The sequence below is a fragment of the Chrysemys picta genome, chromosome 9 (genome assembly GCF_011386835.1).
Source record: "Chrysemys picta bellii isolate R12L10 chromosome 9, ASM1138683v2, whole genome shotgun sequence".
NCBI classification, from domain to species: Eukaryota; Metazoa; Chordata; order Testudines; family Emydidae; genus Chrysemys; species Chrysemys picta.
Window position 1 is genome coordinate 11530890 of NC_088799.1, and position 27558 is coordinate 11558447.

Below are 27558 nucleotides of genomic sequence, written 5' to 3' on the forward strand. Positions count from 1 at the left end.
CCCAGATCTTTGGTGTCATAGAGCTAAGACCATGCTACCATCCTAATAAGCAAGTGGAGTTCTTACTTCAAGTTTAGTTTAAAGACATATTATCACTGCAGGCAACTTCTCTTTCTATTGAGTAACTGCCGGGGGTCCATAAAACCTGTGATCTAATGAATGATCAGAGCAGAGGACAGGGAGTCTGGACTTTTGGGCTTTATTCTTAGCTCTGCCACTGGCTTGGGGTGTGATTTCAGGCAAGTCACTTACCCTCTCTTTGCATCAGCTAAGAGTTACAAAGGGATCTCACAAAACGGGGCGACTGGGTAACAAAATGGCAGATGAAATTCAATGTTGATAAATGCAAAGTAATGCACATTGGAAAACATAATCCCAGCTATACATACAAAATGATGGGGTCTAAATTAGCTGTTAGCACTCAAGAAAGAGATCTGAGAGTCATTGTGGATAATTCTCTGACAAACATCTGCTCAATGTGCAGCTGCAGTCAAAAACGTTAATAGAATGTTAGGAAGCATTAGGAAAGGAATAGATAAAAAGACAGAAAATATCAATGCCACTATATAAATCCACGATATACCCAAACCTTGAATACTGCATGGAGTTCTGGCCATCCCATCTCCAAAAAAAGATATATTAGAATTGGAAAAGGTACAGAGAAGGGCAACAAATATGATTAAGGGTATGGAACAGCTTCTGTTTGAGGAAAGATTAACAAGACTGGGACTTTTCAGCTTTGAAAAGAGACAACTTCAAGGGGGATATGACAGAGGTCTATAAAACCGTGACTGGTGTGGAGAAAGCGAATAGGGAATTGTTATTTACTCCTAAACATGACACAAGAATCAGAGGTCATCCAATGAAATTAATAAGCAGCAGGTTTAAAGCATACAAAAGCAAGTACTTCTTCATATAGTGCGCAGTCAACTTGTGGAACTCATTGCTTGGGGATGTTGTGAACTATAACAGGGTTAAAAAAAAAGAACTAGGTAAATTCATGGAGGATAGATCCCTCAGTGGCTATTTGCCAAGATGGTTAGGGATGCAACCTTATGCTCTGGTGTTTCTAGTCTCTGATTACCAGAAACTGGATGTGGACGACAGGGGATGGATCACTCGATGATTCCCTCTTCTATTCATTCCTTCTGAAGCACCTGCCATTGGCCACTGTCAGAAGACAGGATATTGGCCTAGATGGACCATTGGTCTGACCCAGTGATGCCATTCTTATGTTCAGCTTCCTCATCTGTAAAATTGAACATGTAGCACTTTCTCAACACACTGGGCTATGGTGAGGAACAATTAATTGATGTTTGGAAGATGCAAAGTTCCTTTCATCCAAGGATCTTAGAGCAAGTGCCATCTTGTTTTGTGTGCTCAATGGCTGTCACAATTCCATCAGCAATCAGTCTCCTCTTTGTCCCTGCCACAGAATGATACAATTCTGCATTCAGGAGGGATGTACACAAATACAAGCTATGAACAGGTTTCAGAGTAAGTATACTTACTTATAAGTGTGAGCATACTTGTAAATATGCTCACACTTCTTATCAAACTGTCTGTACTGGGCTATCTTGATTATCACTTCAAAAGTTTTTTTTCTCTTAATTAATTGGCCTCTCAGAGTTGGTAAGACAACTCCCACCTGTTTATGCTCTCTGTATGTGTGTATATATATCTCCTCAATATATGTTCCATTCTATATGCATCCGAAGAAGTGGGCTGTAGTCCACGAAAGCTTATGCTCTAATAAATTTGTTAGTCTCTAAGGTGCCACAAGTACTCCTGTTCTTCTTTAAGCTATGAACAGTCCCTCTTCTGGAATCCGACAAGGACTTTTGAGCGGAAATTAGTTGTCACTGTAGGAACTAAGAAATGGGTGGATTTGAATGATATTATCTTGCAACATAGACACAGTCCTGGCTGGCAGACAGTGGATAGGCCTGATCTGGAGTAATCATTCATTCATGAATAGCCAGTGGGATCAGGGCACAAGAGGACTGAACTTGCCTCTGGCTTCCTTTTTTTCCACTTGGTTAAATTGGGTACTTTGGAAGAAAGCCACCATTCCCTCTGGTAGTTCTAGTTAAATAAAATAATTACAGTGAAAGCCTCTTTGGGGCATTGTATTAGAACACAGTTTTGTCTTGCTTATGGGGCCACTGTGTGTTACAAACATGTTATAGAATTGTGCTACCGCCTGTAAAGTCCAGGGTTGCAGTAAAGATCCCATAACCCAGTCCTAACCATGCTTGCAAGACCAAACCAATTACAGCATTGTACTAGGGGCTGTATGTACACCTACTAAGAGAGAGCCCCTGCTGCAGAGAACTTAAAATCTAAATAGACTAGAGAGATAAAAAGGAAGTATTATTACTCCCACCTTACAGATAGGGAATAGAGGCACAGAAAAACAAAGTGAGCTGATCAAGGTCACATAGGAAGTTGGTAGCAGAAGCAGAACTTGAACCTCCCACAGCCAAGTCCAGTGCTATAACCTCAAGACCATCTTTCCTCCAGGTTACAATACAGTACATTTCACAGAAGAGCACTTCTCAGGGGTGGCATCTTATCATTCCAGCCTACCGCCTGTCCACATGCAGAACTTTGCTATTTGAAATTCACCAGCCACTAGGTCAATGTCCAAAACACAGTCTCATGGCTTAAAAAGCTGCTTTAGAAAGGCACCAGAGATATTTTTTCATATATATTTATTGCAGTTTTTTTACAGAGAATGTGACTGCTTGGGTCAAATTATAGTACCCCGAAAAAACTTTCATCATTTACTAAATGGAGCTGCCTGTTTGCTGGTGAGCCAAAACTTGGGTACATTATGTTATCATAACAGACTTTTAGGCCAAAACCAATCTTAGCACAGATTCAGAAAAGCCAATAACAAGAAAGAACAAAAGTCAAGTCTCCTTGAGAGACCACAATGTGCATCTCCCTTCTATACCAGGCGACAGAAGCAATGAGAACAAAACACTTGCTGTTTTAGCAGGGTTCTTAGACATGTAAAGATGCAGCAAAAAAACCAAAACAAAAAGCACAACAGTTTCAGGCTAACTACCCCAATACAGAAATGCCAACAATGCTAGGAGCTGGCACAGGAACTTCAATTTCTGCTATAGCTGTAATCTCTATTAATTACAGTAAGCGTACAGTTTATCAGAATGATGCTGCAGTACTATTACTGTTGGACAATGGTGGGGTTTTTTTTATATAAGGAGGTAGATTTTTTCCCCTAATCATGATTCCTTGGATTAGAATCTAAAGGTTCAGCCTTGGTTTAGCTGAGATAAATGGACATTTCCAACCTCCATGTGTTGCACGGACACTAGTTAAAGCCGTGCACTACACTATTAATCCTCTTTCCAGATTGTTTTCTTGCTTTCCGTGTTAGTTTAGGCTGTTTCTAGATAGGAATTTCAAGAAGGAGCTTTGCAGAACCCTGTGAAGACAGGCAAAATTTGGGGGTGGCTTGGGTTTTAAAAAACCCTGAAGGTGATTCCTAGCCAGCTCCCATTTCATTCCATCCCCCAAATCCGACAGAGTCTAGGAATAAATGGTTCTGGTTTTGACCCATTATTTACTACTGTTCTATGCTTGCATTTCCCCATGATCAGCAAAATGTAACAATGTGATTTTATTTGGTCTTTTCACTCTCCTGAAACAAGAATGTCTGTGCCAAATCCTTTCAGACCAAGGCCTGGCACTGACCAAGGATCTGACTAATATGTTGTTTGATATTTATCATTTCAGCTAAAGTGCCAATATTAGAAGTTAACATTCAGCACAGCAGATGGGGAACTGGAGGCAAAACTTCTATCAGTGATAACAGGACTTTCATGCTTCACTTCCCTCAGGGAACACTGAAATGTTCCCCTTTTAAATAGTGCTGGGCAAGAATGCCTTAAGGAACCTGTGGCAGCAAAATTGGTTGCAGTAGAAACTCACCATGATGCTCTGGATGCCAGACTAGACATGTAACACCTATTTCATTTTTAGGAGATTATTTTCCAGTAGCTCATGGAAGACATGTCCAGGTAGTGAAGTTCAAGTGCAAAATGCCCAGCAGAAATTTCCTTTCCATCAAGGAAAGGAGAAGATCTGTGGGTGAATGATATTATCCAAAGAGCAAAGCTCTGATGTGAAAGAGTTACATCTGACCACAATATCGTCCGGTGATCAGCCCTTAGACTCAAAAGAGATACTTGTTGAGGGGTCTGAGTCTACAGAGGCAGTTGGATCAATTAGGAGGCAGCTGGATTTCTCACTGCCTCTGACCAGGGTGTGCTGGGAACTGCCGCACTATAAATGTGCATCTCTAGAATCCCCTTGCTGTACTGAGTGTGGGAAGAAGCTGTGACATGATCACTGAATGACCTGGTTCTTCCTTCCTGTCTCTCCCCTGCGTTTATCACTCCTGATAACGGGGGAGATGTAGTTCCTACAAATAAAAGTGGAGGCTATGTGCTTGTTGCATGCACGCTGCGTTAATCCTGATACACTGAGACTGACCAGGACACACAAACGCTGCAGTAGTTTGAGCTTTTTCCTTATGGCCCATTCTGTTTTGTAAGAGCCGCAAACATAAAACAACCTGTCTCTCAGCCCTGCCCTCTCTCAATTAGGCAGCACCAAAGCGATAGAAATTTAAATTGTTGCCATACAGGGACATGCTTGGAGAACACGTGCACTAGTACAAAGCCATTAACTCTTTAGGTGCTTGCTAGGAACTGAGTGGAATCACAGGATACACAATACCAGACTCTTCCCAATATCAGTGGCATGGTGAGTGTGTCTTAGTCAGGTGTACTATTGAAAGCAGTTTGAGTTATTGGCTTTGCCAATGCAGTGCTGCAAAACGGTGATACCAAGGGCTAGGGGACTATGCATATGACAGCTGCTCAGTGAAGAATTATGAAAAATTGTACCATGTTAATGTATCTGTGCCATGTTCTTGATGTCCCTGCCTAGCCACTTCCACATCAGCTTGTTTGTTGGAGGAGCAGGAACACTCAGTGGTGAAAATTTTGATCATAATGGGTTAAACTTAATGTTGCTTCAGTTGTTTACAATAGTTGAGCACCTCATTGTTCCCATGTAACAGAGGGGGAATCGAGGCACAGCAAGATTAGCATGGTTGGCCATGATTACACAGGAAGTCTGTGGCAAACCCAGATCTCCTAAAGCCCATCCAAATTCCTTATATGCAGCACTATCCCTAACATCAAGAGACCTGCACAGGCTATACAGCACCACAGAATTTGGTCCCACCATAACAATCATAGTCATACAGTAATAACACCTGGCTCTTACCTATAACTTTTCATCAGGAGCTTGCAAAGTGCTTTACAAAGGAGGTCACGTCAGTGTCATTTGCCCCTTTTTACACAGAGGCACAGACCAGGGAAATGACTTGCCCAAGGTCACCCAGCAGGCCAGAGGCCAAGCTGGGACTAGCACCCAGGTCTTCTGAGTACCAGTTCAGTGTTCTATCCACTAGATCACACTGCTTACCACTAGTGTGTGGTCATATAGTGCAGCCCGTATTTGGAAATACACCAAGATTCTACATTGTGCCCCTGTTTAGTGTGGACAAGTGAGTTCTGTTCCTATCTGAGGAGAGGCAAAGCTGAAGGGAAACGTTTGCCATCTGTTTGCGGCCTGGTATAAAGTGGGGCAAAATATTTTACTGAATCAGTAGCTGTTCAATGGACATATATGTGGTGACTGGTTACCTAAAATTGATCCCCTGGACTGCCATTACAACCACATGATCTAAGAATAATATGAAACAGCTGTGTGTATGTTAGAGGTTGGATCCAGAGTTTTGGTTCAGGTCTGTTACAGGATGCATTTATCTGGTCCCTCATCAGGTGCATGCCTCTGTCTCAGACACCCCAGAAGCAGGAGACTCACATTCCACACAACTAACGTTAGAATCTCCCCTCCTGAGATCTGGTTTGTAAATATACCAGTTAAATTCCATTATTTGCTCTGGAAATTCCCTCCCATCTATGCTTTAGCCTCAGACTTCCATAGCCTTCTTTCTAGAAACTGCATATAGACCTTCTGCCCTTATATTGGAGTTTGCTACAGTCCTTCCACACCTCATCTGCCCTCCCACTAGGGTTTGTGAATAGGCTATTTACCCCTCTTGGCTGCAAGGATCTACAATAGTTCCAGGCAGTCCCTATTCATAGCCCCACTCAGGCTCCCTTCCTGGTACTTTTCTTAGAGAAACATCACCAGCGAAGCCCAGTCCACTCCCTCTCACATTAGCTCCCACGCAGTGCCTCTGCTGAGGAAAGACACCTCTTAACTTCTTGGTCTGGAATATGACTTTAACGCTTCCCTGGCCAAACATGGGACAAGCTTTGTCCATCCCTCCCACAGACACAAGGTTATGAAAGCGGCGATGCTTTATTGGCCAGCAACAAATGGCACCTGCATTTGCCACTCTTTCTTCTTGGGTGCTGAATGTTGGAGAACTATGGGGAACTCACAAAGCAGGCAGCTAGTTAATCAGCTATAGGCAACGAGTACTCATGATCAAGGAATGACACACAGATAAATGTCCCTTTACTGCTTATCGTATGGGGCACTTCCAAGTTGGAGAGCCACCTGGCCTCTCATTGGACTTGATCATCTCAGTATTCTGATGGCTTTATTCTAGGCTGCAGGATTGCACCACTGATGCCCGAGGCTTCATGTGTTTGCAGGGTTTTATCGTGCTCACTATTCCCACTGACTCACACAGCGTTTGAAGCAATGTGTCTTGTGTATGTATCTGCTGCTCTGAATATTCCATGGCCCTTCAGGCTGAGAAACAGAGAGAGAGGTGTGTGTGTGTGTGTGTGTGTGGGGAATCAGAATAGTTTGCTTACTGGGTCCTGAAACATCGCATAGGCCAGCTGCCATCCAACAGTTGTGGAATGACAGGAATGATCAGGATCAAGGGAAAAGTTCACCATCCAAACCTGCCAAATGTTATGCGGGAAATTACAACCAACTCAGAACTGCGGAAACTCACATCTACTGCCACAGAACATGCAGTACTGTGAGAGCCTGGGCCTGCCCTCAAGTTCCAACTGGAACTGGTTCAGAGGAACTTCATCTGACAAATCCTGTCCGTCCTTTTTAATCTTTTACTCCACACTCCCAGTATTCCCCCCGGCAGGCGCTCGTCCATCTTTCTCTCCAACAACAAAAAGCTTCTACAATGAATTTAGTATTGCTATTGATTAAATGAGGAGTTGGACATTAGGAAGCAGAGAAAAGTGAGTTAATTTTGTCTGCTGTATATTTTAGGGAAGTGTAACAGTCTCCTCTTAATTTTTTACCTTTCTGCTCTCTGTATGCAACCTTCCTCCCTTGCCCATGCCTCTCTAATACTCCCTTGAGCTCTGGTAATCACACAGGGAATGTTCAAATCAAACCCAAGTGATGCTGTTTTTCAACACTGACCTTGAAGGTTACTTCCACCGGGATACACACACATTACAGTTCTCTCATTGCAAAGCTGCTCCTGGGAGATATCACCATTTTTCCCACCAAAAAAACAAATAGAAGGAGAAGATAGATTTACTAGAAATGTTGCTATTCTTTAGGCCCCATCTTGATAGGCCAAATGGTTCTTTTCTGCAATTGTGCTCATTCAATTGAGTTAGCTTAACCTGATTGAAAAGCCCTCTTAAAGTTAGTTAAGACAATAGCTAACATCTTTTAGATCATTTATGCTGGTCCTGTTGTATTCCAGGCTCCTCGCAGAGTACAATATAAGTAACTCAAAGTATCTAAAGGTGTTAGTCTACATCAGGGGTAGGCAACCTATGGCACGCGTGCCAAAGGCGGCACGCGAGCTGATTTTCAGTGGCACTCACGCTGCCCAGGTCCTGGCCACCAGTCCGGGGAGCTGCATTTTAATTTAATTTTAAATGAAGCTTCTTAAACATTTTAAAAACCTTATTTACTTTACATATAACAATAGTTTAGTTATATATTATAGACTTATAGAAAGAGACCTTCTAAAAACGTTAAAATGTATTACTGGCACGCGAAACCTTAAATTAGAGTGAATAAATGAAGACTCGGCACGCCACTTCTGAAAGGTTGCCGACCCCTGGTCTACATCTTACTACACGAGTGTTCAGAGCATCTCCTCAGCAACAAGGGCTGATGAATACATCAGACCTGTCCTTCACGCTGTGAATTGGCTTCTCATACAATTTCAAATCAAGTTCAAGGTCTCGGTCTTTATCTTCAAAGTGCTCCATGGCCTTGGCTTAGGAGATGAAGATAGCCAACGGTGCTGTGATAAAGACCATGGTCAACAACTATGTTCCTTTGGCCCAATGGAACTGTTCACAGTAAGAGAAAAAATTATCTGTGTGGGAGACAGAACTTTCTCAGGGGCTAGTCTGAGGCTGTGGACTGAGCTCCCCCAGGAACTAAGGATCATCACAAACCTCATCACCTTTCACTCTAAGTGAAAGTACATTTCTTTGACCTTGCCTTCTCGAACACATAGAAAACCTAAAGCCCTACCAAACCAAGACACGCCACTACATATGCTTCTACCCTGGGGTGGGGGGAGGATGAGAGAACAAACAATATGGAAGAGATGTGAAGTCACATTGCTTAATGTACTACTGGAAGGACTCAGATATTATGGTCATGAGTGTGGTATAAGAACCGATATAGAATAGAACAGAAACACTTGGATTTGGTTCTGCCATAGAACCATGAAGTGACAGACTGAAATACTCTTTACCCTTTTTTATTGTAGTCCCTTTGGAGATTTTAGCATTTGGACTACAACTATGTGGGTATTTTTTAATTTCTATTAATTAAATTGAGAAAAGTTCCCAAAAGCTGAAGCTGATTTCTGGAGAAAGACTCTAAAAACAGACCTCAAGACGGGTACGATGTGGAAGGAAATGCCCTTTGTTCTAACCTTGTTAACATTTAAAACCAGAATTGATTTCAATGGATATAGCAAGTCCATGCTGAATTTTGACCTTCACATAAAGGAAGGACCAGCTGCAGATCTTTGCACACTCTGTGCCAGGAGAGATTTAAAATTTTAAGGAGCACTTAGACTGAAAACCAAAATTCCTCCTTGCGTTAAACAGAAACCTGGATTCAGCCAGATCTTTTCTTGTTTAACTCAGGTGCAGTATCGCAGCTCAACCTTTTTACTCTAGGCAACAGTTGATGAATGTAATGTAAAAAGATATTAATAAACATCTGCCCAGCTCTTAGATTAATAGGGGGAAATTAATGGAGGTTTTAACATGTTCATATTTTCTAATTATGGCAGATGCTTTTATTTATAAGCATAATAGGGGGAATGAAAATTGTCTGTGACACCATGTCAATATATACAGTAAAATCCAATCATTTAATGGCATTACACTTGGCTACAGAATCACATCAACAAAACGCACCCAACTCCTGAGTAAGGGCAATTCGGCTGCTGGTACGTACTTCATGTAATAAAATGATTATGAATAATTTTACAATAAGTCACCGGGAAAAGAAAGCACAACCCATTTGGTATATCAGAACGCCTCTCACATGCTAAGTGAGAGCCTGATTATGCCAGCCCAACTTTCCTTGCCTTGGGTGAAATTTGTCCCTGTGTGGAGGGCCTATGCAGCACTGAAGGCCTCAAAATAGGGTATGAGTGGGACTTCAGTGCTGCATAGAGTGAACAGTATCATATGCCATGAGCAGCCCCATTGCTTTTAAGGTAATATTCAAAGGATGAAATTAGCCCCTGTGCTGAAAGACAGCACTAGGCCTGTATGCCACCTAAGTGCTCCTTTCAAAAGGGCTTATCCCTGCTCTTAGTCAGTTTGGATGAAATTCACCCCTGTGCAAAGGTGTTGCCCATGCTAGAAAGGGTGTATCATTTTAACTATACCAGTATACCCCCTACTGTGGACAAAGTTATATCTATATCAACATACATGATTGGTATAGCTAGTCCCATACTGGAAGGGCAATAAGCTGTATAAGGCACTAGTATAATGGTAGAACTGTGTCTGCCCTAGAGGTTATACAGGATAACTATACTGGTAAGAAATCACACTCCTAATTGACAGTTATACTGGTACAAAAACTGAGTGCAGAGCCTAACGCAGGAAGAATCAGGCCCGTAACCGTTTAGTATTCACCCTAACATTCTGCCTTTTCAGAGCACTTTGCATCCATGCACCGAAGTATTTGGGGTAATAAAATATGTCGAAGCTGAGGCTTACTGTACTTCCGCCGTCGTTAGCGGTGGCAAAACCAGCTAATGCCGTAAGCTCTGCCTCATGAAGGCTCCTTAGCTTTACGCCTACCTGCGGCTGTAAACTATCGTGAGCATGTCCATGGGAACAATATGATCTTTTGCCAGAGAGATAAAGAAAAGAAAATTTCAAACCTTTGCTATGTTTACTCCTCCTAAGAGAGGGGAAAATGCCCATAAAACTTCCATTAAAGCAGACATGTCTTTGCTAGTCATTAGCGGCTTGTTGGCTAAACTCGGAAGGTAACTATTGTTCTGCCCTTACTAGAAGGTGCCAGCGCAGTCATTAAGAGCTGCTGGGGTTTAAACAAGCATGGGAATAACTCAGTTTCTTTTAAAAGGCCATTAAAATAGAACTCATAAACCCTCTGGATTAAAGGGGGAAGATCAGAAATTTTATAATAAAGACATTTCTCTGATGTGCTCCCTACTTCCCTGAAAAATAGGTTTCATAATCCAGCCAGATCCGCCAATGCCATTGCTTTGAATAAATGTACATAGTAAAGCAAGTAAATGCTACCTTTTGTATGAATGAGAAGGCAAGGTCCTGTGCAATAAACAGAATTCAGCTCACACCTGTGCATCAGTATGGTGCTGCATAAATAGTCATCATTCAGCTGTTTAAGTCAGAGCTATAGTGTCTTCTTCACATTCAAATAAGCAAAGCTGAAATTGACAGATGTGTAAAGTGTGATGACATTTAGTTTAGCGGTTCAGGGTCTGATCTAATGCCCACTGGAGTGAATTGACTTCCATTGACTTCAATGGGTTTTGGATCAGGTCTTTAAATACCACTTTTCACTGTAACCTTGTCCGATTTTCCAAACTATGAAGGTTTGGGCCTGGTCAGTCTTTTTTTAAATGGGAAACCTCAGAACATAGTGAAAATATATAAGCTGCAGGAAGTAATACTGGTCTCACAGTAGCTGACACTCTTTGCTAAATCTTGGCTGAGTCATTGCCTTAGCAAGGTGCTACAGGGCATGGTGCTACTGTAGATGCCATTTTGCAGGTAGAATATAAATAACTAGGGTCCTAACTACTTGTGATCCCATGCTATTTTCCATCAGTCCCATATTTTCCATGTTAGCCCCAGTCTCCTGGTCAAATTGCACCTCTACTTTTAATTGCATTTCACGTCTCATCTTTGACCCCTGTGGCATGGTTCCTTTGGCACTGTTACAATAGCGGCTGCGTTCTACTCCTGAGGTGGCTTTACTTTAACAGCAAGTGAAGCTATTCCTCTGTGCACGTGAACATAATGGGCCAATATCATACCCCAGGATCCACATGGAGTGGACTCTCTGGGCACAGACCTCCTCTTTCCTGTTAAGGCAGGATCAGTCACAGATGGGGTGGGATAGAGGTGAAATAACTTGCCTAGGGTCATGCAACAGATCAGTGGCAAAGCCAGGACTAGAACCCAGTTAATTGGATCACACGGCCTCTAATAATAGTGTTTGCTCCTTAGTCCTATATGACTAAGAATTCTGCAGAGCCCCTGGGTAGAAGAGCATTTTCCATCACCCAATGCTGAGTCTGCCATCAGTTCAGGTGTGGCATTAACAAGCTTCAAAGGTAATGCTGTCTGCTCCCTGTCCAGTGGAAGTGTTGTGGTTATAGTAGTGCTAGGGAATAAAGGGGTTTTCAAGGAATGACACAAGATTCTTAGAGGTACAGAGAAAAGTTAATGTGCTGGACTAATCATTCCCATTCTTCTGTAGCTTTTTAATTTCCAGATTAAATAAGATTTTCTCTTCACAGTATCAAAAAAGAGGTAACAAAAGGTTGGCAAACCTATTTGGTAGCAAGCCAGAGACCCGCGCTGCAAATACAGAATTTTGCAATAGCAAACTGGCTTGACAGAACAGTGCTCTCTGACAGCTATTGGAAAATGAATATTGCAGCTATAACATTGTCGATAGCAGGCCACTTTTGAAAGCTGCATATTCTGATAGCCAACTGCTTCAGCAGGCCAAAGGAAAAAAAAACTTCTCTGGGACATAGTGCAAAAGGTTGATTTTTCATTTACTTACATATCCGGTACTCACAGAGCTACTGGTGATAAATTTTAAACATCTGGCTCCGGCAGTTGACTGGAAAAGCAATAAAATGCTCAGCTTTGACTGAATGTGGGACTTGAATTTCCATTGTGGCAAGAGGTAAAAGTAAAATACAAATGCTAGGAGGAAACAATGTGCCTCTATTGGGCCAAATGCTCCAGACTGATCTTTATGGAATGATCGTGCTTACGGAGATTGGTCAGAAATGGTGCTTTTTCCTCCTCTTTGGCCCTCCGTTTCCTTCTTTTCTAACTCATCTTCCTCTCCTTTCCCACCTGCCTGCTGCTTTCTTTCCCTCCCCTCACCATGCTGACCACTTCTGCTAGTATTTTCCACTAGACCATGTGACCCAGATCTTCAGCAGGGTTAGATGGCATAACTCTGCGGATTTCAATAGTGTTATGCGGATTTACCCCAGCTGAACAGCTGTCCCGGGGTCTTTAATACTACTGCGGATATTTGGCTGTTATACAGGGATTCACATTATTTAAATGCAAAAATCAGTGTGCATAGAAGCAACAGGGATGGCTCTAGCTACATTAAAACTCCATAACTGACGGTCCCTTCTCTTTCAGTCCTCTCCCTTGTGAGCCATGTAGTTCATTGCCACTTTCCCCCTTATCTACACTCCCTTCTTCCCTCAAAAGCCCCACCTTGCTGAGATCCTGCTTTAGGTAGAGGATGGCTGAGTATGACTCCTTCTATACTCCATCAGTGCTGCTCATTGCCTCCACCTGAGGTAGGCCACAGTAAGAGACACAAGCAGCTCCTTGTCACCCATGAAAAAGGCCACACAGCCTTTTTGCAGCTCCTGGCAGCCTGGGAGCAAGGGACCTGGTTTAGATCCCTTCTGGGGCTGCACATTGTGTTGCCACCAGACGACAGGATCACAGAGCTGTGGAAAACTTTGGTTACAAACTGAAAATCGGTCCAGATTCAACAACATGGCAAACTTGGGCCAAGTCCCAGTAGAATCAGAGCCTGGGTTGATTTTGAGGGTACATCTACACTACAGGGGGGAGTCGATTTAAGATACGCAAATTCAGCTACGTGAATAGCGTAGCTGAATTTGACGTATCGCAGCCGACTTACCCCGCTGTGAGGACGGCGGCAAAATCGACTTCTGCGGCTTCCTGTCGACGGCGCTTACTCCCACCTCCGCTGGTGGAGTAAGAGCGTCGATTCGGGGATTGATTGTCGCGTCCCGATGGGACGCGATAAATCGATCCCCGAGAGGTCGATTTCTACCCGCCGATTCAGGCGGGTAGTGTAGACCTAGCAGAGTGGAAACCATACAAAACTTGCTTTGCATTGTGTCCGTTAGAAATATGTGAAACATTTGCAAGAAATTTGAGCTGTGAAAGTGTTATGACATTCTCCTCAGTGAACAGTGGTTAACAACAGCTCGGCACCCTTGAACACCTGCTATCGAGATGGTCTGGAAGAGCAGATGTGAGAGACACAAAGAGGGGAGGCCACTGCCTTTGGAAGGCTGAATTCTATACTCAGGGATCGTATGCTAAAATGTGAGTGAAGACCAAACTGGGACTCTCTCTGAAGAGGCAGCATCATGCCCTAGCAGATAGAGAATTGGCAAGGGAGTCAGGAGAGCAGCGTTCTATTCCCAGTTCTGCCAACAGTGATCTTGGGCAAGTCAATTCACCTCTCTGCACCTCAATTGCTTCATCATTGAAATGAGGATCCTTTGTAAACTGCTTTGAGATCTACTGTTGAAAAACACTAGCTAATATTTATTATGATAAGATTAATCCTTACAAGAAATCAAATTAATGGAAAAAAAATCCTGCAGACTGTGACCATGTTTGGTTTTTATGTTGAGTTGTTGCACTAGTTTATAGCCCAGATGCAGGAAATCACTTAAGGCATGAGCGTAACTTAAAGCATATGAGTGGTCCCATTGAAATCAGATGCTCATGAGAGTAGTGTTAAAGTTAAGCATGTGCTTAAATGCTTTACTGGATTAAGGCCCCCAGGAGTATTTTCACATATTATGACAAGTTCACACTTCGTGCTGGTGCCTGCAAAATTTTTGTGACATTGTTTGTTGACAGACAGGACTCACCCTTTCAATCTAAAACATTACAACATGATATATATTCAACCTAAACTTTTGCACTACAGAAATGTGAGAAACTGATGATTTTGAATATTTCTCTGACATGTAATTTTCATAATGTTTGTTGCAAAATCTCAGCATTCCTAGGGGCTCAAAATGAGACAAAAAGAACCTTGTGGAAAGTTGTGTGAAAATTTCCCCACAATTTTACACAAATCTAGTTTTCTCTTGAAACCAAGCAAAATGTGGCTGTATTGGTTGAATTTTGCTGTGAGAGACAAATTTTGACCCAGTATAAGAAGATACAGCCACTGAAGTCAATAGGTAGCACCTGGTCTAAGTCTGGATTTGAAGCTAAAACTCAAAATGAAACGAACACAACTGGACGCTCTTTGGGGCAGGGACTGTCTTTTCATTGTGTGCGTTCAGCTCCTGGCACATCGGGACCCTGATTCATGATTGGGCCTCTAAGTGCTACTGCAATTCAAATACATACATAAATAAATAATAACTAATGAGGTGCAAACCCTAAGATGTGAGATATGCATGAACCGAAGCCAAAAAAAGGATTGTATGAGCCGTTGTGAGCCCAAACCACCGAGTTCCATGCAGCAGTAGGCAGGATTCTCCTATAGGGTGCAATTCACCCCTGGGCCAAGGGCCAGCACAGAGGCAGTGTGTCGCTTACGCCCTCAAAATAGAGCTTGAGTGGGACATAAGTGGGCCATAGACCTTGCTGTGGCCCTCTTCACAGTGGTGAATTTCATCACTGGGGCCCAATCCAGCTCCTATTTATAATCATGTTAAAATTCTCATTGACATCAACGGGCGCAGGGTTAGATTGTCCAACTATGGAAAATTGCTACATGTTGATCCTGTGGGCTTTCTAATTGGCTTCAATTCTGTAGCAGTGCTCAGGTCCTGGAGAGTTACTCCTGCCAATTGTTTTGTTCTAAAACACTTTGGGGAACAATTTTTTAAAAAGGCCTCATGTTTTTTCTTCCATTTCTACCACTCTCGCCTGTCTCCTTTGAGATGGATGATACTTGCCTATTTCCTTGTTTTCCCCTCTCTGAATCATCAATGCTTTTTTTTGTGGGCTCTCTTTCTCAAAATTGCCTTTTTGGAGCCACACATAAGCAGCTATTGTTGGAGTTGGCATTTCAATTAATTTCAGATTGCACATTTCCATTCCCAGGCCTATTTCATCATTGTTATTATTTTTATTTAATCTTCTCCTGGGTGTTTGCGTTGATTCTAATCTCTCCCTATGGTGCTTATCTGTATCAATAGATCAAAAGCTTCTGGAATCCAAACTTCTCAAGAAGTAGCCTAAGAGGCTTGCTTTTGACTTGAAAGCTTGTGCACCTAATTGATTAATATAGCCGGCCAGCAAAAATGTCTGATCATAAAATGGCTTTAATCCTGTTTAAGAGTAAATGAGTTTCAACCCTTTTTTGGGGGGGCAGGGGGAAGGGGTGGTTGTTGCCAGTCTTCTGCTTTCCCTTTTTAATGCAGAAATACTTGGCTCAGAGGTAGGAAGGAAGTTTTTGGTCTAACAAAGAAACACTTTCCAGAAGTTGACGATGAGTTGTGTTAATAGCGGGTCCTTCCAAGGAAAGGGGAGATCAGCCAGTACCCATGCTATGATGGGGAGAGGAATGGTTCTGGGGCTTGATCCTAGCGGAGTGGGGGCTCTGGTAGGGATTCTTAGCCTGAATCTGCCATCCTAGCCCTTGCTGAAAAGTACCTTCCACCACAAGTACTCCCTGTACAATTTGCCCTGTGAGGTTTAGTGAATAGCGATGCTGCCCCAGGAGCAGCACGGGGAAGGAACGGGGCTTCTCAGAACAATTCCTCCCCTGTTCCCCCACCTTGCTCCAGTGGGGTAGCAATGTACAATTGTCCCTTACCAGAAAGGTGATGACTGGCACATTTTGGGTGGAACCAAGGCTCTGCCTACTCCTTGCCCAATCCCTGCCCTCTTATGCAGTGGAGGGGAGTAGGAGGTGGGCAGTTTCTCCTTGTTCCTGTGCTCTTGGCCCCAGAGTTTCGGGATGCTGCACAGAGGCATGCGTGTGGGAAAGTTTAATTTCTCCTATGGTTGTGCACAGATGCATAGCCTGGGCCATGATCTGCGCCACTGGGCACCCACATGGAATAAAGTACTACTTGACAGGCTTACAGGTGGCAAAATCAGGTTTTTCATTATTCCTGCTTGCCGTAAAACAAGCCATCTTCTAAACGGACACCGAATTAAAAGTAGCTACAAACAAAGATTTAGTTTTAGACAAGACAGTTTCTTTCAGCCTGCTCAGCGAAAGCCCCCTTTGCCCTGACTTCTTCCAACCCAATTTTGGACCAAGTGAAAAATGTGGTACCATGAAATCTCAGTGCTAGGCCACCAGGAACAGAGAGAGATAATAGCTCAGCAAAATAAAAAGATTAGGGTTATGTGTGGCCTTGTAAGAAATAAGACGTGAAAGAGTTAATGGAATGCTTGGCTGGGAGACATTGCTAGGACTTGCGCAGAACGATAGACTGAGATAGTTCAGTGCTTATCAGCTACCCCCTGTAAAAGAACATTATATGCCTAATCTATTCCATATGCACAGAAGCCTACTTAATTCCATGTGGATTATGGCACTGGAATGTCAGAGACATGTGTAATGAAGCTGATCATTCCAAACAGGTGTGTGTAATAAACAAGTAGATTGAGCACAATGAACTGGCCATTAGTGAAATGAGCAATACAATGGCTGGCAACACCATTAGTTTAAAACAGACTGTGGGTCACGGACCCTTCAGATAAAGGGACTGGGGTTCCTGTATAGCTCATCTTTATAGTGGCCTGCACTGCGTGTCATCACTTATACTTTAAGCACGCATGACATTTTCTTTCTACAGACTTGTAAATGTTTTGGCCAAATTGATTATGGTTTAATATATTGCAGAACATAATGAATGTGACACTAATACAGCAATGCATTCAACATTCTGCTTTTAAGAACTAAAATGCTGTACATATTCAGAAACTGTATCATTCTGGAAATTAACAAATTAGCTTAATCACCATGACAAGTTACAGTGGCATATTTTGTGAAAACAATAATGTTACGATAAAAGCAACTGACAAACCAAAAACCTCAAGGGATTGATCCAACTGCCATTGAAGCGGAGGGAGTCTTTCCATTGACTTACTCTTTTGGGGCCCCATCCAACATGTATTATGTCACTGGTTGAAGTATTCTGCTTTTGCAGAAATGGTATTAGATTTGCAGAGATAGTATTAGAGCATTACTATTCTGTTAAATTACTTTTCAAGCTAATACCGTATATACTCGTTCATAAGCTGAATATTTTTGGTAAAAAAGTGACGCATCAAAGAGCAGGGGTCAACTTATAAACGGGTCTACACCAAAATTTGATGATTTAAAACTCTATGGCAAGGATCGGCAACCTTTGGCATGTGGCTCGTTTTCCCACCTCTGAAAGATAGGGTTGGCTTGTGAAAGGGTCATACAGCTTTTGCTATTTTTACTTATCCATCTTGGGGGGTCGGCTTCTAAACGAATGGGCTAATGAACAAGTATATATGGTAATTTGTTCTTTTTTCTAAGGATTTTTGTCTTAAAACCTCTTACCTGTTTGGTTTCAACTGGATAAAAAATTCATCTTCACTTTCTGTCTTGAACTGCTATATAGTGTTACCGTGAGCTGTTAAACTGTGGCCTTGTTCTACCCACATGATGGGCTACATCTCACTGCTGAGTGGGTGAAATGATTCCTATGTATAGTGAGCCAATTTTTCAAAGGAGAAACCTCAACAGGACTCTGAGATCCTGCAACTGTATCTGTTTATGTTTGTATTTGTGTGCACATAAATTAGTAAGTGCCCAGGGAGAATGAGAAACTAGGGGGACCAGACAGCAAGTGTGAAAAATTGGGATGGGGGTGGGGGATATTAGGCGCCTTTATATGACAAAGCCCCAAATATCGGGACTCTCCCTATAAAATTGGGACATCTGGTCACCCTATGAGAAACTGAATGCTGGGTCATATCTTCAGGTGGTATAAATTGGCCCAGCTCCATGGAAATAAATGGTGGTTCTGGCCCATACACATGCTTTGTTATTCCAATTTTGGGGCACATTTTAAGTGAATGCCTTAGAAAGCACCACATGATTGTAAATTATTATTCAGATATGAATTACTAAATATCCGTTGATTCTCTGTTCTTTGAAACATACCTATTTGTCTGTGGTACTTATATGCCCCTCCCCCCATCACATAGTATCTAAGCACATCACAGTCTTTAATGTATTTACCCTTACAATATCCCTGTGAAGTAAGAAAGTGCTATTATCCTCATTTTATAAATGGGGAACTAAGGCACAGACAGACACTGACTTGCCCAAGGTTATACAGAAAGTATGCCTCAGAGCAGGGACTAAAACCCATGTTTCTCCAGTCCTAGGCTAATTCCCTAAACACTGGACCGTTCTGCCTCATATGTTAAAGTGAGACTTTCATGTGTTAGCACTTGGCTGTATATTGCAAAAAATTTTTTTTAAATGAAATGGGTCCCTAAGAACTTCGTTATATTAAATTATTTGTATTATTTACTCCTATAATGCCAGGAATGTACTAAGTGCTTTACAGACATGTAGGTTGACCAAGTTCCTGCCTCAAAGAGCTAAATATTCATATGTGATTCAAAATAAAGCATACTCAGATTTTGATTGAAGTAATAAATCGGATTAGAAAGGATTATCTCTTTAAATTAGCTCACAGAAATACAGCACCCCGAGGGGAGAAGGGGGAGCAGGAGCTAGAACAAAGTTTAAATCTCTCTACCTCTAGATGTACTTTCAGCTTCAGAAATTAAGCAGTAATGAACATAGCACGGCAGGAACTGAGAAGCCGAGGCATCAACTTAACAATTTTTTGATGTTATTATAAAGCTTTGGTTTAGTACCATAATCTTAACATTGGTACCAGATGGAAGCTAATCAAGCTAAGTACCAGAACTGGGATATTGAGAACTGAAGCAAACAAATTGCACTAACTGAAAGGTGGGCCAAAAAAAAAAAAAGGCGAATCAAAGGCATAATCCTCACTAATCGTGATGTTCATCTTTTATTTTTAATTTTCACACAAAAAACAAAACAAAACAAAACAAAAAAAAACATGAAATTTCCATCTGGACTTGAACATGATCCTGTTCAAATGGAAGAATCTTAAAAACTTTGAGGGAAGTCAGTTCATGTTAAAATAAAAGAGGAGGCAGGAATTTTGAATTTGGCACATTTTTGATGAAAAACTGACCATTTGGGGGATTTTTCATCCAAAACTAAATTTCTGGGTTACACCTTGGGCCACAACAGAATGATGAAAAAATTCACATCAAACTCTGAAAAAAAAAAAGGGGGGGTCACTTTTCTCATAGCTCTAAAGAACCCTGGAGTGATAAAGCCAAGGCTAACCCATAGTCAATTCTAGGGTTAATCGTTTCTGAAACATCAGAGAGACACAAAGAAAGCCATACCAATGTATATAATTCAAATAGAAAGCTGGGTACTAACTGCATAGCAGGGAAATCACTTAACAGCTGCACATTGAAGACTGCATCCAGAATGGAACCCTGGAGTATGCTAAAATGCACAAGTCCCTGTACCAGGGGCACCAAAGTCAAAAATCACTAAGCTATATAAGGTGAAACCAGCCACGAACAAAGACAAAGTTGGATTTTTTTTTAAAACCATCCCAAGTCCTATGTTAATCAATCAATCTCATACAGATATTAAATGAATCTGAAATATTAAATACAAGTATGGAAAGCAATAAGCATGCCAACATTCATAAAAGAAAATGATGTTGTACATAGACTCAACACTACTTTGCACTTATATTACCCTTCATCCGAGAATCTGAAAGGTTTTTTACATTGGGGCTGACAGGTAAACTGAGGCAGAGAGCCATTAGAGTGACTTGGTCAAGATCGCACACAACTGAGTCAGTATAAAACTAAGGACTTCTGGCCCCCAGTCCCCAGCTGTGAGGTTAGAGCATGCTGATTTAATCAACAAGGACATCTCAGTGGCAGTACTTAAACTTAAACTAGACTGAAATTTGTTTAAGGGATTGGAGTAATCTCTTTAAGTATTGCCGAAGTCTCACGAAACAGCATTCTCCCTATGCTGGCTAGAGTACAAGGATTTGAGATCAAAGGTAGGCTGAGGGTTTGTAAGGTAGTGGGGGGAGGGGGGAGGGGGGGAGAGAGAGAGAGAGAGAGAGAGAGAGAGACTTACTTATAATGAAGCATCTTCAAGCTAGCTATACTGTAGAGCTCAATGAGACTCCTTAAGGAGCCAAGCTGGTCAGTCTGGGTACAGAGAATGGTAACATGCACCTTGCAAACTACATCAGAAACTCAACTGGCCATGATTGGTTCTGGGGTTTGGTTGCCTGGCAAGCCAGCACATGCTGTGGTGATATTGTAATGCAGATGATGAAATACACACAGGGCCTGCTCTAGGGGTTTTACCATCCAGACAAACATTCACTCCTTACACACCTGCAGTCACTAGCCAAACAACACTAAATAGTTTGTTGCCTCTTTGACAGTTTGCTGCCATAGGTTACTGCCTGTAAGGCAAAGCTAGACTTGAATAAACGAGACAGGATCTCACATTTACATAGGAAAATCAATGGGAAAACTCACACTAGGAAAGCCACTGATGCCAAAATGGTCCAGCTGTTAAATTGGTGTCTTCAATAAATTTTAGTGCCCAAATCAGTCCTCCCTTTTATTTAATGATTAACTAATTAATTGGTAGATATATAGGGTGACCAGATAGCAACTGTGATAAAACGGACGGGGGTGGGGGGTAATAGGTGCCTATATAAGAAAAAAGTCCCCCAAAATGGGACTGTCCCTATAAAAACGGGACATCTGGTCACCCTAGGATATAGGCCAATGTCAGATCACTGATTTGGAGCCAGTTGAGATTTTGGTGGCGTGGGGTACAAAGATTTGGCTTTGAATCCCTTCATTGAAATGTACACTTAGAATTTTGATTGTGGGTTGGATCTGAAGCCAAAGGGGTCTGCTTATGGGTGCCCACTGAGATGTGACTGAAATCCCTCGAGGTCAACCAACTATTCTATCTTATGTACTTATCTGCCCCCCATCACCGTCATGTCTGAGCACCTCAAAATCTTTCATGTATTTATACTCCTAACACCCCTGTAATGTAGGGAAATGCTATTATCCCTATTTTGCAGAGGGGAAACTGAGGCACGGAGCTGCTTAATGATTTGCCTGAGGTGTCACAGCAAGTCTTTGTCAGAACAGGGAAGGGAACTCAGGTCTTGCAAACCCGAAACTCGTGCCCTAACCAGAGGATCGTTTTTCTTCTCTCATGAAGCTTTGGCCCAAGATGGCGGGAATCGCACAAAAGCAGCTGATCCTTAAGGTTTCTGATATCTCAGACAGAAATCTCATTAAATTAGCTTGTGATATCTTGGTGCTGCTCACCCCTAGCCCTGATTCAACTTCAAACCTAAGCTCTTAAACCCTGACTCAACCTTATCCAGAGCTAGATACAAACACCATCTCTCTGGCTGATGCTGGCATATTTCAATGATTTATCCATGGTGCCCAACAACTTAGTACACAAGACAAAAATATATACACATTTTCAAAACATGCGGTCCTTTGCATGAAGATTCACTAGCTGGAATCCCATGCTTTGCAGTGTGCTGCTCAACTAGATGCAGTGTCAATAGTAGAGATAAGATGCAAAATAAAACTTTAGGTATTAATAACACTTCCCATATTTTGGATTAGGGAGAAAGTTTGGAAAGCTTGAGATCCAAAGCTGAACCAAAATCCTGGCCTGGAACACCCCAAACTTTGGAATACTTGATTCAGTATCTAGATCTGAATTTTGTAACTCACGCCCAAGAGCTGTGGTCATCAATGGAGCAAAATAGAAACGTCACCTAAGACTATGTAGGCACAGAGAACAGTCTGGTAACATTTTAAAGTCAGAAGGCGATGACTTTAAATAGATAGATGAAAACAGCCCTGAATATGTGGAGTAAGATGTATTAGAGCAGGAGTAGGCAGCCTATGGCACGCGTGTCAAAGGCGGCACGCGAGCTGATTTTCAGTGGCACTCACACTGCCCGGGTCCTGGCCACCAGTCCGGGGGGCTCTGCATTTTAATTTAATTTTAAATGAAGCTTCTTAAGCATTTTAAAAACCTTATTTACTTTACATAAGCATAAACAATAGCTTAGTTATGTATTATAGAAAGAGACCTTCTAAAAATGTTAAAATGTATGACTGGCACGCGAAACCTTAAATTAGAGTGAATAAATGAAGACTTGGCACACCACTTCTGAAAGGTTGCCGACCCCTGTCTTAGAGCAAGAAAAACCGTACATTGCCAGAGATCGGGGTCTGTGTATCTAAGGAAGTTTTACAATGAGGCTGGATAACAGGTCTGCAATCCCAGCTGCAGAAAGTTTCTTACATTTACATGACTGATAAATTGCAACAATTATGATTTTACTGCAAAAGAGAAAACATACCTCCCGTTAGACCGGGGAAGAGACAATATTAATCTCACACCTCCTTACTACTGAGATATTTCTACAGATCCCCATTAATATTTTAAAATCAGAATTAATAATAGGGATAAATGGCAGCTTGTGTGATGAATGAACAACAGGAAGCACCAAACCATAGCATACATGCCAAAAAAAACTCTCAAAACACAATCCTCTCCCACCTCCCCAGGACTCATACATTAGAAGGCAAAGAAGCCATGACAGACAACTGGACTAAAGGGGGTTAATGGAAGTACAATACCTACAGCATAAAACAGCCTGTGGACATGGAAAATATGAAAATAAAATGTCTACTAATTAAGAGAGTCTTGAACAGACTGCTAAGATTGTGAATCATTTCAGGGCATGGTCCATGTGTATTTACCTGCCTCTAAAGTACCTGTCCCCCTTTTTTGTGCTATATGAATAATGAGCCATCATCATCATCATTTTAAAGCAATATCCACGCATGATAATAATGCATGCCTCAGTGAGTGCCACAAGACCAGAAAAGGGGAGACACAACAAACTACACGGGCACAAGGACCCACAAGACACTGAAACCTTGCTGCTAATGCAGGTCCTGACTGATCTTTGAAATAAATGATGAAGACTTGCTGACAGGCAGGCCGACTGAAAGAAACATCCAGTTATATATCAAAATGCTCATGACGCTGTAGTCCGGAGGAACAGCATGCAAAGTCACTCAGAAACAGCACCAAAGGTTGCGTTCAAGACCCAGTCATCATTACCTATCAGGTAAAACGGTAGTACCATGCAACTGGCATCCTGCACTAGATTGTCTGATGGTGCCTTCAACTAGTGTGCAAGATCTCCCGAGTTAAATACTTACTTTTGATACTTGCAAACCTCTATGATAAAGCTTTAAAAGGAGACAGACAGCTGCTTCAGAAAATCATGAGGCAATAATCAGACCGGCTGCTTAAGCAGGAATTGAGAAATGAAGGTGAAGAAAATAAACCCTGACTGCTTTTAATAACTCCACAGCAGAGAGGTCAGGCTGCTGTGTCCAAATCCTTCCACAGTAATTTAGCTTCATACAACAAAAACTGTTCAGTGTGTCTCACCAGAGTCCCTCAAATGCCATAGCAGAAGGATGCAGTGTTGTTGTAGCTGTGCTGGTCCCAGGATGTTAGAAATGCAAGGTGGATGAGGTAATATCTTTTATTGGACCAACTTTTGTTGGTGAGCGAGACAAGCTTTCGAGCTTACACGGAGGGTGGAAGCTTGAAAGCGTCTCTCTCTCACCAACAGAAGTTGGTCCAATAAAAGATATTAACTCACCCCTTATCTCTCTAATAGCAGTCGGGTAGCATTGCTGAACCAATTACACACAGATGTAGTAATGTTCCACACACAAAGTCCCAAGCCGAGAACTCTGGGCAGGCACCAGTTGGTGGTTTGTTCCATTTGCCAGATACCCCAGAGAGACCTTGGTCTTCATTGTTTTTTCTTTTTCTGGCACATGCAAAATTTGCTGATGCCAAAACAGAAAAATAAGCAACTCAGCCTCACACTGAAACAGGGATAGCAGCCTAAAACACTGAACTAAAATAAAACCTCTAAATGGGGAGTTGGGGTTATTTATGTAGGAAGAGGTAGCCAATATTTTCAGCCTGTGCAGTGCAATCCAGTAGCAGACGGTTAAGGATTTAAATAATGGAGGTCATTTCTCATCTATTAGATATTTTCTTTTGTGGACACCAGATTTTCCTACAAGCCTTGGAAGTCCAAATCCACTCAGAAAATACATTAGTGGGAGGTGTGGAAGCATTGAACAAGACATTTATAATCCCATTTCTTCAAATTCTGCTCTCATTGACGTCATCTCATTTTGTATCAATAGAAACTCCACTCGTTTCCCAGGAGTTAGTCCAGATTGACATCAGGGTAAGAGAACAAAAGTTGACCCATAATTAGGGGCTCATTGAGCTTCCAGTGCAAAACAAGGGAGATAGTGTCTCAGTTACCGGAAGGAGTCTCAGTTGCCAGTGCCCTTTTCAAAATTTCGACCTGAACTTTAAGAAAGAGTAGAACTATGGCGTCACCCAAAGCCCACTGGAGCCAATAGAAAGGCGTGAATCATGAGTGCTCCAGTGCCATGCACAGACACATGAGGTTCTGAGAATTCAATCAGCCTTTTGCGGGATAGTCCAAACTGAGCATTAAGTACAAACTCTGTGAAATAGCCATTTTTTTATTTATACGCTAGCCTAGAAGACCATAGTGTGATACAAAATCCATCACCACTTCCAAAAGCAACTGAAAGACCAAGATACAATCATTTAGCTTACTGCTTTATATAGACACAATACATAATGGTGTGTAACTCACAAGAGGAGAAGGTTTGTAATTTATTACATGGGTATCACCTCTGAATAGGCTCACCTTCATATGCACACCCATATATTTCTAAAAATTTTAGGTGCCTCAGTTTTGGGTGCCCAGCTTGGGACACAACTTAAAGGGGCCTGATTTTCAGAAGGCAGGTGCTCTGTGTGTGTGTGTGTGTGTGTATGTAATGATACAAAGACATATTTCAAAACCCCTACATGTCTCTATATTTTTAGAGACTTCATCGAGGTTTTGAAGTGTGTCTCTACTTTATTACTTTTACACACACAAACACACCTAAAAATATAGTTAAAGCAGAGAAAAGGGCAGAGGTTTGAATATTTTAAAAAGTAAAAATACAAACAAGGCAGAGGTTTTTTTTAAAATAAACCCCATCTTTGCTCCTTGCCATCCGTCCAAAGCACCCACCAATAATTTGGTAGAATCACGTTGTGCACATCGTTGGTATGTATAACTGTGATCTCATAATAGTTACTTTTGTTTTCCCTCCTCCTCCCCTGACACTTCTTATGATATCTGTGCCTTGATCCTACCATGAGCCCTAGGTAGGTGGCCACTCTGTGCCTGCCTGGAGCCCCATTGACTTCAGAAGGAGTTCTAATGGGTGAGTGATTGACAATTAGATTATAAATGCTTTGGGGTAGGGTTTGTGGGTTTTTTCCATGTGTTTGCACAGCTCTTAGCACCATGAGATCCTAACTGGGGCCTTTAAGCACAGCTGCAATATAAAGAAGGTGTTCAGAACCTTGCAGCACTGGACATTTTCTTTGGTATATTTTTGGCAAGCTTTGCCTTAATTTAAGTCATGTACAGCATTGCATGTAATATGATGACGGGGGTTTCTTTTAGCAATACTCATAATCACTAAAAACTGAATTTGTCCCATGGCTATTATATAGTGTGTGAGAGTGAGGGAGATTGTGCATTAAGTATATACTTTAATCATTTCTCCTTTCCCCATGAGTCCCCAAACACTAACTCATTCTTTACTCTGAGAGCAAAAGCCCAAGTGACCCAGATGTAGTGAACACAGATATCAAGGAGGTAGTTTCCTTAGCAACAGGAACCCTAGGAAAACATCCAGAACATCTTCTGTCCCCTGCTCACTGTCCCTTGCAGTTGCTGCTACAAGCAGCAGATGTTAAGGCTCCTCCTTGAATTTTTAAGGCACAATGTGGTGTAGTGAAAAGCAGAAATAGCCTCGTTTGCAAACTCATTACCTGCTGCTACCTCCCATTTGCTGAAATAAAGTTACTTCAATTGTATTGTTACTGAATACTGACAGTGCCCATAAATGAAGACATGGGGCAGATCCTTGGCTGGTATAAACTGAAATTAATGGAGCTATGGTGATTTATACTACCTGAGGATCTGGCCCTTGGTCTATGATCCAAGGCACTTACAATCTAGACTAGATAAATAGTGGCGACACAGCTCACCAAGTGATGGCACAGCCTTGGAGTGGTGGGAAATTCTTGCAGTACTCATTGTTGAAACACTTCCAAGAAGATCATGTTTTAAGGAGGAATTGGAAGGAGCAGGAAGTCATTTAGCACATGAGAAGAGAGGCATTTTCAGTCATTAGGCAAAGCACAAGGTCAATGTGTAAAATAACGTGTACTGTAACTTGAAAGTTTTATGCCATTTTTATCTATGTACTGCATTTTTAAATGTCCCTGTCCATTAACACAGCAGCCATTTTGTACAGAGTTGCTGCAGTCTACTATGGAGGAAACACATATGCTGTGCTCCTCCATGCTGACTGCACTCTTGTTCCATATTGTTGTTTCACTTTTATTTTAGAATAAGGCCATCATACTGAACATATTGTGCTTTGCCCTTTGTGCACATGTAAGGCCATAGAAGAATTGTGCAGAAAAGGATGCCACTGATTTCAACCTGTCAGTATATGACCAGAGGGCCCAGACCTCTGGATAGGTAAATTCACCTGATAGAGCTTATTAAACAAACCAGTTCTGCAGGCTATGAGATGTGAATTATTCTCTGCAGCTGAGCCAGCCAAATCAGGTCTGAAGTATTACCAGAAGCTGGTGCAGACAGGGCTGGTGCAAGGAAGTTTCGCGCCCTAGGCAAAACTTCCACCTTGTGCCCCACCC

General features: G+C 42.0%; 1 protein-coding gene across 10 annotated transcripts in view; it reads right to left on the bottom strand.

Annotated features, from left to right (window-relative positions):
* Positions 1 to 27558, bottom strand: part of LOC101933933 (calcium-activated potassium channel subunit beta-2) — a 245513-nt gene that overhangs the window by 46152 nt on the left and 171803 nt on the right. For 2 of the 10 annotated variants that reach the window (XM_065557714.1, XM_065557713.1), the window contains exon 1: positions 20758 to 20908. The exons of 6 other annotated variants lie outside the window; for them this stretch is intronic. In XM_065557714.1, coding sequence (XP_065413786.1) covers positions 20758 to 20771 — 14 coding nt within the window. In that variant the 5' untranslated portion in view covers positions 20772 to 20908. Of the gene's footprint in view, positions 1 to 20757; positions 20909 to 23918; positions 24138 to 27558 lie in introns of those variants that run through there. 2 more of the 10 variants (XM_065557718.1, XM_005285946.5) reach the window with 2 other exon arrangements.